The sequence below is a fragment of the Apteryx mantelli genome, chromosome 3 (genome assembly GCF_036417845.1).
Source record: "Apteryx mantelli isolate bAptMan1 chromosome 3, bAptMan1.hap1, whole genome shotgun sequence".
In the NCBI taxonomy this organism is placed as follows: Eukaryota; Metazoa; Chordata; class Aves; order Apterygiformes; family Apterygidae; genus Apteryx; species Apteryx mantelli.
In genome coordinates this window covers 49,858,414-49,875,031 of record NC_089980.1, presented here as the reverse complement: position 1 = coordinate 49,875,031, position 16,618 = coordinate 49,858,414, and the positions used below count along the sequence as shown (strand labels likewise).

The following is a 16,618-nucleotide window of genomic DNA, read 5'->3' as shown; positions in this document are numbered from 1 at the left end:
GACTGGGTGGAAAGCCGTACACACAGAATCAGTATCAAAGATTCACTGCCAAACCAAAGGGATATATTTGGTCCAGTTCTGCAGGTATCTGTCCTAGATTTGACTCATTTTTTTCATTAACAATATGGATAAATGGATCAAAAGTACAACTCAAATTTGCAGATGACACCAGCTTGGAATGAGCTGCAAGCACATTGGATGAAAAGATTATAATTCAAAACGGTTCTGACAGATTGGAAAATGATCTGAAAAGGTTGGGTGCATAGCAAATAGGATGAAAGCAAAATTCTCTGCTTAGGTAGGAATAATCAGCTGTGTAAATATAGGATTCACAGTAAGGGAAGGATGTGGACCAGACAGACAGAATTTAGAAGATGAAAACAACGAAGCAAAATCTGAAAAACATGACCTACAAGGATCATGTAGGGTTGTTTAATCTAAAGAATACCAAACTGAATGAGATATGGTGGCTGACCTCACATGCATAAGGTATGGTGTAAAGAAGAAATAAACTCTTCTGCATAGCCACTCTGAGCACAGCAAGAAGTAATGAACAGGTTAGATTTGCTGCAGACACCAGGAAAAACTTATTCTTAAAAAGGATAGTTAAGCACTAGCATAGACTGCCGAGAAGGACTGTGGAATATCCTTCAGTGGAGATTTTCAAGAACAAACTGGATAAGCGTTTGTCAGGACCAATACAGATACAGATGATCCTGTTTCAGACAGGGAGGTGAACTACGTTATCTCTCGAAATTCATTCTATCCTATTTTTTTGTGATTTCTACATTATCCATGGGAGGTATAGAACTATTTTGTGCCTCAACTTCATATGAGCAAGATAGAAGTATCAGAGGCCAAATTAGACAAATTGATGAAAATGACAGGCACTGAACTTGGCTGTCTCAAACCGATAATCACTAGAGGTTTGCAACTCATACAATTTATCATCTGTGCCTGCTTTATCACCAAAAGCAGATATTTGCCAATCATAATGTGAAAAAAATCAGATATTGTTGTCATGACTAAATGCTCTTAAATGCATTTAAAGCATTACAGACTAGGTAAATGTAAATATTTAAAATATTTAAAAACAGTAGAAGAAGAGATTGAGGAAGGAGAGAAAGAGAGACGGTAGAACAGTGACATTGTGCAAGTTAGTTTAAATAAAGAATCTTATCAAATCTACTGACTACTTGTTCACATCTGTCCAAATATAACTTATGCCATATGTCCTACTATGTAAGTCAGCTTGGAGGCAGGACACTTCCCTAAGCAGCAATTCACTTCCTGAGTCTGCTGTATCTTGCAGAGAATAGAGAGATGAAGAAAATGATATGTCGCTGAAATAATCTCAGAAATAAACAAAATAACCTTCTAAAAGCCTGTGGGAAATAAAAATCCTTTCTCTTCTCTAACAGCACGGCTAGCTGAATCTTTTGTCATGTAATGTCTTAGGAACCGTATTCACAGTGATACTGTTCTCACAATAAGCTGCCTTCAAAGATATCAGATGCTTCAGTTTTACTTCAGCTTTTCATTGTTTGTCAGAGTGGTAAATACCCTCTTGTAGGTCTCCTAAGTGACCATACTCTTATTACGGAAACATAGCTTACAGCTGCAAACTCTCTGTTCCTGAACCGGGTTAGACTCCCAGGTATGGCCAGACGGTCCCTTTATCAGCTCTTTATCGTTCTCCGCGGGCTTTTGTGCTCACCTTGGGAAGCAGGGGAGGGAGGGCAGACACAGCTGGAGTGAGGCAGAGTACTTCGTAACTGAATGTTTCCCATATTCTCTCTAAGTGCTACGGACTGGAGCATTCAGGAGTAGTCTAAGATAAAAATATTAAAATCAAAATCCTGTTTCAGATACCAGAAGCCTCCTTATGGCTCTAAGAGTTTAATTTTCATTTAAACAACAATAAATACAGGCATAAGGGTTTAAGATGAATTATGTAAGCCCTTTAGCCATAGCCATTACATTCTGCCACAAAAATGAGCTGCTGTTCTCACTTTGTTTTATGGGCTCAGTGTAGCCTGTTGTTATTGTAGCTGCCAAATAAAAACCAGCAAACCATGCAAATGAAAAAAAAAATCTTTTATGCTTTCATAGTCTTAGGATAAACTGGCATGTGCAGTTTTAGAGGAGCATTTTTCTCCAGTCTGTATTGTTATGCCTCTGTCTTTGGAGTCTACCTGAGTGGAGGGAGAAGCCAAGAGCTTTTCAGTCTGGCCCTTCAGTCAGCTTGGACAGGGAGAGCTGCTGTCTGTAGGGATGAGATCTGCTCTCCACTCTCTAACTTCAACTCACCAGCAAGAAAACACAAAATAGCTTCTTGATGTAATGCAGAAAGGATGGATTATGGATCCTTTCATAAACCTGGAAACTCCTCTTGCTTTTAAAAATAATAGGTTTTCCACTTCTAACTTCTCTCAAGCCTCCTTGTTTCCTAATAGGAGAAAACACCCCATGATTTTCTCGGAGCCATGTGTTTCCCTATGGTCTGTGGCACCCTGTGAACATGCCAAGAGAGAAACACATGCAAAGTAATCAGGACAGAGAACAGCGGCTAAAGCAGAGTAATAGAAGCCTACAATTCCACATACAAATACATGTGACAAAATGTGCACCAGCAGGCTTTAAGGTGTGCAACTCACAGCACTACGTGAAGAGGAAAAAAAAAGGAGAGCCAAGAAGAAATCAAGAAAGGGACAGGATCTTATTCATGAAAGGTAAAAAATGGGAATGTACAGTAAGCACAAGCAAATGTACTTTCAAGCTAACTACAGCAGAGCACAACGACTGTGTTAAAGGCAGGATCTCTTGTTGAGAGTATTAGCATATGGACTAATATATTACATTTACCTCATAACTTTACTGCACTGAATTGAGGTTCCAAGATTTTCTCCTTCACCTTTGCTACGTCTTGTCTCTTTCTTTTGTCTGTCTAGCTCTATTTTAGTAGTCACATTCACTGGTGATAACATTTTATATTTTGTACTTCCTAGTGGGAGCTATGCTGGATTCTGACACCCACTCTTGTGCAGAGATTTTTACATATTTTTTTTTTTCTCTTCCACCCGTTTTACACAAGATGGTAACATATGGCCTTGGGTGATTAAATGATTTAGTGAATGAACTGAGCTGAAAGAGCAGGCTGATTGGAAGAAGACAGCTTCTGTTTAGGCATAAATGTCTTTGTAATCTGTAATGATAGGAAAGAAATTACAGAAAAAAGCATGAGACAATTTAATTGGATTTTGGTTAAATATTGTATTTTTCAGGTCTGCTTTAAATATAGTGAAATAACAGTATAGCAGCCATTACTCATTTTTTTGTTTCTACAGCACACCCTTCTAGAAAGGACATAACCCCCCCCCCCCCAACGAGCACAGCTGTGTACACCCACATACAATGTATAAAGAGGGAAAAACTAAGCAAGAAGAAGTTCCTTCCTTTTGTAAAACTAAGTTGGACTTTTATTTATTCATTAATTTTTGAACAATGCAATCCTACAGAACTTTGTGTTCAGTCATGATACTAATTGAAAAGACCTCCACTTTTAAACTTTCTAATAATTAATCCCATTACAGTACATAGCAGGCAGTATGCAATCTCAATAGGAACTGCAAATGGTTTTGTGGAAGAAGACATCCTCTGAGCATTTTCACCCAGTAAATTCTCTGCCTCTCCAGGGTGCCAGGGCATTAATTGATAACCACTCCTTGCTCTTTTCCTTTGGTGCATTACAATTTGTTTCTCTGGTCTTTTTGAACTTTAGGTCTCACATTTGTTATACGTTTGGGGAAATACTTTTGTGTTCTTGTGAACTGGAGCATGGGGTGGCACACAGAGTGGGTCTGTCCTGGACTAAACATCTGTTCTGTTGTTGACCGGAGTTCTGGGACAATGGACTTGAGCAGCCAGGTGTTCCTACGCTAAAAATTCAAAACCAATTCATGTGTATCCAAAACAAGCCATCTTTTGAGAGAAAACATTTATATTCCAGTTCCAGTGATGAGGTACATATCATTAATACTCAACAAACAAATTCAACTGAACTCCAGTTTAAGTCTTCACTCACAGGGCCAGTTCCATTGTTTATGATCAAATTTTTATGAAGAGCCTTGAAATTGTTTCAGGACATAAGAAAGAGGTCAGTGATCTCAGTAGTTTTCCCCCCGTGAAGCAGCAGCCGTAGCTTAAAGCTATACAAATCTACGCTCCAGAAAAGGACAGCTGGACCCACAGACAGTGTATCAGTGGTGCTTGTCCTCAACTTGCAGGATGAATGCTAGTAGCCATCAGATAGAAAACTTCAGCACATGGTGCTCCTTTTCCTCTACATAATAGAATTTGAAAGGGCAGAGACATTTTTGGCCCACGCGCTAAGAAAAGCTCTTAGCTGAGCATATACTGATGGCTTATCCAGCATAACTAGGGCTGATAAGAATTACTGATCCAGTCAGACTCTGGCACAATAAGATGTACATTTAGCCAATTCATGCAAAGGCTGTATTATATTATCTTGGCACTCCCCCAGAACTGGTTCCCCAGAGAGAAAAGTCAGTTCCATAGTGACATCACTTGAACCTCAAGTGTGATGACAGCTCCAGAAACTATTTAACTTATAATTTTTCTGAAAACCAGACTGCCATTAATTAAGTTTCACTTCAACTTAAAAAAAAAAAATCAAGAGTGCCATGATCACAAGTCTTGATTTTCACTTCTCTGGGATACATAACCCTGAAGATATTTGCTGCTGTACCTCCAATCCTATCAGTCAAAGCATTCTGGGAGACTTCTTAATTTACAAAGGGGGTACCCACTTTCTGTTGTCTTATCAATCAAAACAGCAGTAGTGCATATAGGTGATGGTATCTGGTCCAAAATAAACTATATAGGGCATAAACCCAAAACATATGGCTACGAATGAATGGTTTCCACTGTTGCTTTGTTTTTTGCACAAAAACCAAAGTGGATGGAATTAATAGTATTTAGTACAGCACTGCTTGACAATTTGAAGGAAACATAGAAAATTGTGTTATAGGAGGGACAAGAAGGAGGTATTAAGGGCCAAATTTGCGGCAGGTTCCACAATATAACTGCAAGGTGTTAACATTTAAATGTGTGGCTTTGGACTTTAACTTCACGCAGTCAGCTTTGACTTTTGTCACGTCACACTCTTCTCCTCGACTCTCCTTAATAAAGGTTTCCAAGAACATATAGTGCAATTCAAGCTACCGAAATGAATGCAATGTACATACTTCAAGGCTCAGAGGCAAAGTTGGCATCTGCAGTGCAACTTGGTACATATTAATCAATCTCTTGAAGATGACTTTATCTCCATCTTTTATTATTGTGAACAGTAACAAACAGTATCGGGAGACTCACCACACAAGTCTTTTTAAAAAAGGCTATGAAACCTTGAAGTTCTATCAGGAGCGCAGAGGCAAGCGGAAAAGATCTGGAGCAGAACCTCTACTGAGCTGCAGGCGCTCCCATAGCACCACATTGCAATGTCAGCGTTGGTTGTGAGCCAAAGGCCTTCAGGCTTGCTTGTTGCCTGGAGGATATAAATGAGAGTCAGCAGGTGCAAAGGTGCAAGAAGTGCAAAATTGCACGATGTCTTCCCGAACTGTGTTTATGCAGTAAATGAGATTCATTTTTTTCCACACTAAACTGAGACCATTTTTATTTTCCTTGGCTTATGAATGTTCTTAGCTCAATTTTTGTGTGTGTTCTCTACAGTACCTTGGGATGCCTGAGGTGATTTATAAATATGTGTAGAGACCAGGTGTATTGCCAGATGTTTATGTCCCTTTACAACTAGGCTTCACAATCTCTTCTGATGGAACACCCATTTTATATATTTTTTTTAATAGAGGATCAACTTGACTACAGGGTATTTGTGAGTTTTCCAGTGTAGGAGTTTTTCTTTATTCACTTTTCTATCATCTTATTTCCATGTTTAAAACAATGCTAAGTCTTTAAACCGTTCTAAGTACTCTTTTAAAATTAGAGTTCCTTTCACATAAAAAAATTGCAGAGAAATGTCAACAGTTCCAGGTTTAAATGAATCAAGTTTGATTCACTGCCAAAAAGATTTTTAATGTTGAGGTGTTACCTACACTCACTTTTTTCTGTTTCATTCCATCTTTTATTTGGAAATTGTAAAACTGTTTTCTTATAATAATATAAGAAATAACTCATAGCCTAGGCTTAGGCTTAGCAGTCTGAAAAAGCAAAAAGGACAAAGAGTGACTAAGTGATTTGCCCAGGGTCATATAGGGAAGTGATAGAATGGGGAAGAGAATACAACCTGATTTAATTAGTAACCAACACAGTAAATACCAGGTGAGGGACAATAAGGTTTTCCTCGATACATCTTAGAAGGTAAAGAGGTAAGCGTTCATACATATGAGGAGGTGAAAATAAGTGAACTGAATGCATACACAGTAATGTCCCATGAAATCTTATTTTAAAATTATTTGAAAGTTCTGGATGCTGTAAAAGTCTGTAAGGACCTGGAAAACTCCAAGTAAGTATTCATAAAACAAGGTCTTAATAACATACCCCTAGCATTTGGTGACACAGATTATACTAGGAAGCATGAAGCAGGATGCAGCTCACAAATCTAGGACAGTATAGTTAATGTAATCATCTCCAGCATATTTACTGACAGTTCAAATACACATAACTGCAGAAGTTATTTGTATGTTTTAGTGTACATATGTATGTACGTGTAAAACCTGTAACACTATTTTCAACTGTATTTCCTATTAAAATACTTTTACCATTTATTTTTATAATTTAAAGAGGCTTAGTAGTTATAGGAAAGATGTTCAAGAAATGACAGACAGCATGGAGTGGAGTACTGATTTTTCTCAGATAAAGTGATTATTGGCACTGAGGAGACAATCAGGAAAACATGAAGTCAGCATCTTAGCTGCTGTGTCTTAAAGACAAGGACAAAAAAAAATCAGGTTCCAGGTGTAATAGAATATGGAACATGATACCAATGGTAAAAAACTTAAATACAGAATTGTATCAGTATCAGAACTGAAACACTATGACGTTAATAAAAAAGCTCCAAACTGGGTCTGCATGAGCAATCAGTTCACCAAAGGACAGAGAAAAAAGTGCGTTATTTTATACATATATTATATATGTGTCTGTAAGGCTTGCAGCATATGGACACCTAGGTGCTAGCTGCTGTGTGATATACACAGCAGTGCTATCAAATAAATCAGGCACAGCTAGGATTCAGTATGTTTCTTTACGATGGTTTCCTATTACTGAAGGAGACTAAATAAAAGCCTTCAACTTTTATATATAGTCAGTCAATTTTGGATATGAGTTATTCTTCTTAAACCCTGGACCTCTGTTGGTGACCCTTCTTTTCATCAAAATACTTGCCTATGTTAAATGTTTGCCTGAAACTGAAGGAGAGAGAGGGAAATATCCATCTCCTCAGATTAGACTTTTCCTAGGAACAAACTGAAAGATGCAAATACTGTATATGTGCCATGTACTTGCAGGATAATGAAGGTCCATGCTGAATGCACGCAGCAACCTGTTGCCATCCTTACAGGGGGTTCCAGTGGTTTCCACTCTGCTTGGGCAAACGTACTGATCTTGCCAAAGACCTGAACTGTGCAAATCTGGCCTCTGCTGCCTTTGAGTCCATATTCCAGCCCACCATTAAGCCGTGGTATTCTCCAAAGCTGCTGACCTATTGCAAGGTCTGGAGAAGCCCTTTTCGTCACAGGCACCACCCTTACTACTCCTGCGCAGGAGCAGGCCTGGGTAGTCATAAACCTTGCGCAATGCCAAATTTCTAGCACTGCTTCCCTTAACCTGCTTGCCACAAGGGAAAGCACAAAGATTTCACGCGGAAATGCAACATTAGAGGTGGAAACTAGTCCAGCGCAGGGTAAGCTTTAAAAAAAAAAAAAGGATGTGAGCTGAAACATACACACTTAGCACGCTCCGTGTTGACAGACTCTGAGCTAACACTGCAACACCCAACAGATGGCCCCACCTGGCCCCTCAGAGACCTGCGGTCAGCCCTAACCGGGCCATCGGCGACTCTAGCCAAGCTTCTCATGAATGTGTCTAGAAAACAAGATGGGGTAAGACTTTATTATTTCAAAGGGAAAGCGTTATGCTGTGACCGGCATGAACGGCCCTGAAGGACACGCGAAACCGGCCAGGAGCACGATCAAGGCATCATTTATAACCAGCCGGCTCCCGTATCAGCGTGCATGCCTTAGCCCCGACAGGGCTTGCACAGGCAGGCGAGGGCGCAGGGAGGGGCAGGACCAGCCTCCCCGCCTCGCCCGCCACCCGACAGCACCGGGGGGCCCCGGGCCCCACCGCCACCCGGGCGAGACGCCGGGCCGCGCCGGGAGCGCGACGAGCCCGCACCACGGCCGCCCCCCCCATCACCTCGCCACCCTCCCGCCATGCACCACGCCCCGCGGCAGCCGGCGCGAGGCCACAGCCCGCGCGCCCCAACGGCCAGGCCCCGCCCCCGCCCGCCCGGCCCCCGCCCGGCCCCGCCCCCTCCCCGGGCTCGGCGGGGCCCCGCCTCCTTCCGCCTTGGCTCCCCTCCGGGTCACGCCCCCCGCTCGCCTCTCGCCCTGATTGGCGGCGGCTGACAGCTTTCCCGGAACGCCCTCCTCCACTCAGCGAGCTGCTGGGGCTGTCAGTCAGCGGCGGGGCGCCGCTCTGGTTGGCGGCGGAGGCGAAGTGGGCGGGCCGGGCTGTCAGTCAGGGAGCGGAGTCCGAAGCGGGGAGAGGGGAGGGGGAGGGGGCGAACATCTGGCTGCCGCAGCCCGGGCCCGTCTGTGCCGCCGCCGCCGCGCGCGCCTGTGCTGCGTGCGCCGGGCGCCCCCGCCCCGCCCCGCCCCCGCCCCTCCCCCCGCGCCCGGCCGCCCGGCCCCGGGCTCCGCGCCGCCGCCGGCCGTTGGGTGCCATGGGGAGCCGCTGAGCGCGGGGCCCGATTCGCGCCGCCCGCTGCCCCGCTCGCTCCTCAGCTGCCGGCCGAGAGGGAGGACGGGGGGGGGGGCGGCGGCCAGCGGGCCCGGGGGGGCGGGGAGGGGGGAGGGAGGGGGGCGAGGCACGATCCCGAAGCGGCAAGTGAGTGAAGAGGAGCCGGCGGGCGGCGGCGCGGGGATTTCGGGCCGCTGCGGAGTGTGAGTGCCGCTGCCCCCATCCCCATCCGCACCGCCGCGGGGCCGGGGCCGGGGCGGCTCCGCGGGGCGGGCGGAGTTGGTGCGGGTCCGGCGGGGGTGGGCGCCGCCGCCGGCGAGCGGGGCGGGGGGCGGGAGCAGCGCTTCCCCGGCGGGCGGCCCCGGCGGGTCCCGGGTTACTTTTCCTTTTGTCGCCGCGGTGACCCGGGGCGGCTTTTCCTGCGCGCCGGGCAGCCGCTTCCTGCCCGCGGGGCTGCCGCCGGCCCGGCCCGGCCCGGCCTCGCCGCGCGGCCGCGGCGGGAGGCGGCGGGCCCCGGCGCGAAGTTGGAGCCGGCGGCGGGGATGCGGGGCGGCGCGGCGCCGGGCCGGGCCCGCCGGGAACTTGCGCGGCGCTGACGCCCCCCGGGAGCGGCGCCGCGTCCCTGCCGGGGCGGCGGGGGCGGCGCGGCGCCCGGCGGCGGGGCGCGGGCGGCAGGCGGCTGACGGGGGCGGATGCCGGCCCGGCCGGTGCGGGCGGTGCGGGCGCGGGGCCGCTCCCGAAACGTGAACTTCAGAAGTTCACGGCGAGCCCCGGGGCGGGCGGCGCGGAGCCGGGAGGGGAGGGGAGGGAAGGCCGCTGCTCCGGGCCCGGGCAGGCCGGTCCCGCCTGCTGCTGCAAGCGGCGCCGAGGCCGGCCGTGCCGGGCTCCCGCTCCCTCCTGTTCCGCTTGGCTGCCGTGAGGGAAACGGCGCTGGAAGAATTTGTGAAGCGCAGGTCCAGCCTTAGTATGTGCGTGTCGGCATAGTAAAATGAACGGCAGTCCCAGCAACTGCGTAGAAAGAGTGATTTGTGAGTAGAGACTAAGCATTTAAAATAACACCCCAGCAACATTAACAGCTTTTTTTTGTGAAATATACTTTGAAGGCTCAGTAGCATTTATGTCGTATAAACGCTGAAATCGAGAGGACTGACGTTGAGGTGGTTGCCTGTAAATTGAGTAAATAGGTTTGGTTAATTTTTTTTTTTAACTGAACCTCTGGGCTCAATAAAAATGAATTGGTATGGATTTCTTGGATAACCCCGTGGCTTGAGTATGCTGTCAATATATAAAGCAGTCCTCCAACTTGAGGCAGAAGTGTTGCTATGCTGCAAATACAGTAGAGCCCCATATGTTTAGGATTTTCTTTTTTTTTTCCTGTTAGAAAGTTTGAAAAAAAGAGACTTTGAAGTATTTTGTTTATACTAACAGAAGAGAAAAGTTCTCCTAAGAAAAAGCTGGTGGCAGGAGTGTAGAGGAGTAGCATATGGCATTAAAAGGAGCACAGCTGGAGGTAGCATTTCCATCTGAACATGATGTCAGAGCAGCTGACAGCCTGCCATCCCTCAGCCTTTTATTCTAACACACAGACAGGGAGTTAGTGTGTGCAGATCTGTGTGTGGAGAAGGTATCTCATTCCTCTCTAACATCATCTCCACTTTGCATCTGTCTCTCCTAGTCTGCTTTTTTTCCACCGATCTAACAGACCTGGAGCCAGCAAGACTCAGAGGAAAGGACTTAATCAGGTTTATGTGTACTAAAGGTAGGAGTAGCAATAGATTAGATACAGCATATTTCTGTTTTGGTGTATTGTTTATTGAATTTCAGAAAAAATCACATTACTTTTCTAACCAAGTTTAGAGGTAATATATGAAATTGAGTATTAAATAGATAAGTGGATTTAGTCAAAAGGCTTGGGCTATAGTTTGAGAGTATCAGTTCTTATGCACATTGTCAGAATTAACTTTAATGCATATTGTGAGAATTTCTTATTTTACAACATGGAGAGAGCAAGTTCATTCTTAATTTCTGAGACCAAAACTAAAAGGTATTTAGTGGCAAGCCTAACGATAGCTCTGGTTTATATTGTTGTATTGCATCTTTAAAATGACTTCAAGGGGGTTTTAATGAAATCTACAAAAGTATATTTTTAAAAAAAGAATCATTCTAGCTCAAATGTGTTTGTTGTGAAGTCTTTCATTAAACTTCATGGTTAAATATCCAGCAGCCCAGAATGATAGCAGCCTACAGCTGTAGTGCTTCTGAAAGATAGAAATCAGTTATGTGTTTAAAAACTTTTGTACCCAGGAGAATAGCTTGACTGGTTTCCTCTTTTCTTTCTCACATGTAGTATTTGAAATCTTTTATTTCAGCATAACAATAATTATTTGAAGGAGTTTTTGTATTTGCGACTAATTTAGAACTTGTAGATTTGAGCTGCCTGAATTGGCCAGACAGCTGTAATCGCACTCCTCTATTCTTAATCTCTTTATCTGGGCAGCAGCTGCCATATGGCCACAGTCAGCTGGATCAGATGTTTATAAGCTTCCTTCTTCGTCCCTCTCTGTCCTTTCAGCCTCCTAATTTGATCACAGCTACCTTGTGAGCTGCCCTCCAATCTTTATTTTTAGCCCTCCTAAGGATTAGGATTGATGTTGGCTGTGAGGCACTTAAAGTGATTGTATTGTAAATCTTCGTGCTTTACTCTAGCAATGGTATTTTAGAGAATATAGTAGGGGTTGTCTTGTAAGTTTTAGTTCATCTTGGCTTGTGAGGGATGAGTATTTTTCAGTAATATCTGCCAACCTAGAGATCACAATCTGTTTGATGGTTTGGGAGAACATTGCTATCAATCACAGAAGAATAGATCAGAGAGGTTTTTAAGAGATTTTACTTTCTGTTTGAGTTTTGACTTCTCTTATTCTTTGAAGTTTTTTATCATCAAGGAAGGAGAGTAGGAAAATTCTTGGGTAAGAACAGTAGTCAGGATACTCTTTACATATGCACACATGCACACACAGTCATGTTGAATCACTTTTTTTTTTTTTTTTAAGTTTGGTACTGCAAACTCTCGATGGTGTGGGAGGGGAGGGAAATCTCTGCCCTTCTGCACAGGGGAAAGCGGTGTTTGTTGACATTTTAGTCAATAATTTTCTTTTGTAAATTCTATGTGTTAGTAAAAATGTTTCTATTCCATTGTACAGTATGGAGAAGATTTCAAACCTAAAATTGTACTTAATAGAAGCAGAAAACAACATGAACTAAATTTCTGAAAACCTTCATTTTGCTATTGATCAAAATTATTTCTCCAAGTCTATTTGTGTTCTTTATGAATGTTAGACGTTCAGATTTTGGTATATTAGTATGTTTTCATGCACTAAACTCTCCTATTAATACAATTTCACTTTACAAAGAATGTGGATGATCTGATTTTTTTTTCCTCTGCGATGAGTATCTTGCAAACTTGTGGCGTTTAACAAATTTTTTTTTTTTTAATTTTTGTTCTGCCTTCCTAAGGACACAATCTGGAGGAAGTTGCCTGAAAAAATAACTGTTCAACAGATTTAATGAACGGCAGTGATACTTTAAAAGAATTACAAATGTTGCTGAGCGATTATTAGAGCAGCCTATTTACCACTAAAAGGAAGGCATAACTTCAGGGGTTGGTCAGGGAAAGAGTTGCCATTGTATATGCATGTTAAATAATCCTTGCATAGTGGCTGTATTAGAATTCTGTCAATATAAATACTAGGTTTTTACAGTGGAGTAATTTGGGTTCATCCGTTCTCTTATTTTGACCTACATTTAATTTTTAAAAATCTTGTTGTTTATAGGTTATGAAGACAGTATGGAGTTTCCTGACCACAGTAGACATTTGCTACAGTGTCTGAGTGAGCAGAGACATCAGGGTTTTCTTTGTGATTGCACTGTTCTGGTAGGAGATGCCCAGTTCCGAGCCCACAGAGCTGTACTGGCTTCATGCAGCATGTATTTCCACCTCTTTTACAAGGACCAGCTGGACAAAAGGGACATTGTTCATCTGAACAGTGACATTGTTACAGCCCCAGCTTTCGCTCTCCTGCTTGAATTCATGTATGAAGGAAAACTCCAGTTCAAAGACTTGCCCATTGAAGACGTGCTAGCAGCTGCCAGTTATCTCCACATGTATGACATTGTCAAAGTCTGCAAAAAAAAGCTGAAAGAGAAAGCAACCACGGAGGCAGACAGTACAAAAAAGGAGGAAGACGCCTCAAGTTGTTCAGACAAAGTGGAGAGCCTCTCTGATGGCAGCAGCCACATGCCAGGAGACTTACCCAGTGATGAAGATGAAGGAGAAGATGAAAAATTGAACATCCTGCCTAGCAAAAGAGACTTGGCGGCTGAGCCTGGGAACATGTGGATGAGATTGCCCTCAGACTCAGCAGGCATTCCCCAGACTGGCGGAGAGGCAGAGACGCACGCAACAGCAGCTGGAAAAACAGTAGCCAGCCCCTGCAGCTCAACAGAGTCTTTGTCCCAGAGGTCTGTCACCTCCGTGAGGGATTCAGCAGATGTTGACTGCGTGCTGGACCTGTCTGTCAAGTCCAGCCTTTCAGGAGTTGAAAATCTGAACAGTTCTTATTTCTCTTCGCAGGACATGCTTAGAAGCAGCCTGGTTCAGGTGAAGGTGGAGAAAGAGGCTTCCTGTGATGAGAGTGATGTTGGCACTAATGACTATGATATGGAACATAGCACTGTGAAAGAAAGTGTGAGCACTAATAACAGGGTACAGTATGAGCCGGCCCATCTGGCTCCTATGAGGGAAGATTCGGTCTTGAGGGAGCTAGATAGAGAGGACAAGGCAAGTGATGATGAAATGATAACTCCAGAGAATGAGAGAGTCCAGGTGGAAGGAAACATGGACAGCAGTTTGCTCCCTTACGTGTCCAACATACTTAGCCCTGCTGGCCAAATTTTTATGTGTCCTCTCTGCAACAAAGTCTTTCCCAGTCCCCACATTCTGCAGATCCATTTAAGCACGCACTTTCGAGAGCAGGACGGGATCCGCAGCAAGCCTGCTACTGATGTCAATGTCCCAACCTGCTCGTTGTGTGGTAAGACTTTTTCTTGCATGTACACCTTGAAACGTCATGAGAGGACTCATTCAGGTGAAAAGCCCTACACTTGCACCCAGTGTGGGAAGAGCTTCCAGTACTCCCACAACCTGAGCCGCCATGCAGTGGTTCACACACGGGAGAAGCCACATGCTTGTAAGTGGTGTGAACGTAGGTTCACGCAGTCCGGAGACCTTTACAGACACATTCGGAAGTTTCACTGTGAGTTGGTGAACTCATTGTCTGTCAAAAGCGAAGCACTGAGCTTACCTACTGTCAGAGACTGGACCTTAGAAGATAGCTCACAAGAACTTTGGAAATAAAATTTTTATATATATAAATAATATATATATAAATCTATATAGTTGTGGTACAGTCTAAAAGCAATCTTGTTTCCTTGAACTGAAAGTTTGGCTATTAGCTTGTTTTTGCACTTTAAGGCAGCATGAATATTTCACTAATTTAGCACTCTGATAAAAATGAAGTTTAGAGGTAATATGACAAAGTAATAAACTACCAAGCATATTTCCCCCTTTTTGGAATATAAGCCAGTGAATACTTTACTTTCAAAAAATCTCAAATTTGAAAATTTTGACATGGCTTTATTCTCCCCAAAACACTGCATTATTTAAAGCTCTAGATTTTTTTTCGCTTTAAAGTCTGAATGTAGAAATCCTCTCCCAATTTTATCCATTCCTTTATATTTCTAAAATTGCATGAGTCCTTTCTAGCTGTTGGAAACCTGAATGCTTTTAGACCCAAATGGAAAATTTCTGAAATGCTGGATTATCTATTTTTAAACAAGCGGTTGACTTAAAACTTATTACGGCAACTTCTGGATTTCTGACAGTTCCCACTGGAAAAAAAACAAAAACATAAAACAAAAACCCTGAAAGTACACTGGGATCACTGGGACTCTGTCTTATGTGAAGGTTTGCTTGGGATGAAAAAGGATATTGCAGCTTCAGCAGTGATGAACTGTGTGTTTAAAAATGTGAATTACTGTTATTGTATACTGTAATTGATTACATGGGCCGGGGGGAGGTATCAAAGAACTTGGCAGGTTGTGTTGATGCTCTTAGTTGAGTCTTGAAAAGTAAATATTAACGCTACAGAAATGCATGAGTTTCAGTATATTTTTGTCTTTGTTTGCATTGTATAACTTTAATGAGTGAGTTTAAAATTATTTAATTTCCTTAGGAAAAACACCATTGAAAATACTGGTGTTACGAAGAACATAAATGCACTGTTTTTATTTTATATAATTTAAATTTACTTTCCCACTGTCTTTTAAGTTGAGAAGAACTTAAGCTACGAGTTGATAATTTAGCTACATAACAAGGAAAATATGAATGTTTACAAACAGGCTTAAAGATTTGCATGTGCAGTGTGCATTTATTAAAAGAGAACCTTCTAATTGCACAAACCCCATGCCAGCTCAAACTTTAGGTGCATCCATTTACCCAGATGAGCATTTTTAGGATTCCTGCTGCACAAATCAACAATAGGTCATTCTTTTTTCCCCCCTTGAAAAGAGTCTATGGACTGAAAAAGCCCCAGGCTGAAAGGACTGGAAAGCCTTGATTGACACGGGGGACGGGGGGAGGGTAGAGGACTCTGTGTATCCAAGCAGCAGAGACTGCAGCCTGACGTGTGGTTTTAATGACCAACACACAGGTCAAAAGCATTTTGCACAGTGTTTGTTTTCCTGTCTTGCACTTACAAATAAGGTCTATGGGAGTAGCATGGAAAACGTTTGCTGTTTTTCCTTTTTTTTTCTGCTTTTGTTTAAAATTTGATCGCCTTAACTACTGTAAACATAGCCTATTTTTGTGCTTAAGATACTGAATGGAAAACTCCATTGTGTATTGCTGGACTGTTTTGGAAATATTTGGTCAAATGTGTGTTAATTTGGCTGTAACGGCATTTAAAACAAAAAAAAAGCTGTGAAAATGGCCTTGGAGCGTTATCTTTAGTTACTTGAATAGTTTCTAGGTTTTAAAAATACATTCTTTTATTAATTTAGAGAAGACAATCAGTGTCTGAGAAAAATGGACTTTCTCTTGGTTTTTTTTGTGGTCCTTGTGAGTGATTGCTTTTTTTCTTTTATTAGTTTCACATTCTTCTTTTGTTCTAAAACTTAGACTGACATCTAGCTTTGACAATCATAGTATGTTTTATTTTCCTGAGGGGGGAATAACTTATAATGCTGTTTAGTTTTGTACTATTGGTGTGTTGGTGAATTTTTAAACTGTGTGCTAACTGCAATAAATTATATGAACTGAGAAATCAATTCCCTTGTCTTTTTTCCCTCTTTTAAATTATAGTTACGGAGTATTTTTTATAATGTGTAACTTTATTACTTTTGTACAGACTTCTATTGCTAACTGTGTATGGAATATGTTTTCAGTATGCTTTTGAGCACTTTGTTGCTAACGTACATATTTACATCTCACTTAACACTTAAAAAAATTAAATGCTTGTGTTTTGAAAGCATTTCTGTGTGTGTAGCTCTCTATCATTCTGTAGAG

General features: G+C 43.0%; 1 protein-coding gene across 4 annotated transcripts; it reads left to right on the top strand.

The window, feature by feature from the left end:
- Window positions 1–9,131: 9,131 nt before the first annotated feature.
- ZBTB18 (zinc finger and BTB domain containing 18) lies at window positions 9,132–16,376 on the top strand. Of its 4 annotated transcripts, none has more exons than XM_067293337.1 (3): window positions 9,132–9,200; window positions 10,673–10,756; window positions 12,828–16,376. In XM_067293337.1, the coding sequence occupies exons 2-3, from the start codon at window positions 10,744–10,746 to the stop codon at window positions 14,408–14,410; spliced, it is 1,596 nt and encodes a 531-aa protein (XP_067149438.1). In that variant the 5' UTR covers window positions 9,132–9,200; window positions 10,673–10,743; the 3' UTR covers window positions 14,411–16,376. The 4 variants fall into 4 exon arrangements, with proteins under 4 accessions (XP_067149438.1, XP_067149436.1, XP_013799364.1 ...); XM_067293335.1 differs by lacking the exon at window positions 9,132–9,200 and adding an exon at window positions 9,820–10,025; XM_013943910.2 differs by lacking the exons at window positions 9,132–9,200; window positions 10,673–10,756 and adding an exon at window positions 9,820–10,025.
- The last annotated feature ends 242 nt before the right edge of the window (window positions 16,377–16,618 follow it).

Excerpts from the sequence above, each read along its gene's own strand:
- ZBTB18 (XM_067293335.1), top strand. The coding sequence starts at position 9,986 with ATGAACGGCAGTCCCAGCAACTGCGTAGAAAGAGTGATTT. Across the intron at positions 10,026-10,672 it reads CTGCGTAGAAAGAGTGATTT|TCTGCTTTTTTTCCACCGAT; the intron begins GTGAGTAGAGAC and ends TGTCTCTCCTAG. Across the intron at positions 10,757-12,827 it reads CAGGTTTATGTGTACTAAAG|GTTATGAAGACAGTATGGAG; the intron begins GTAGGAGTAGCA and ends TGTTGTTTATAG.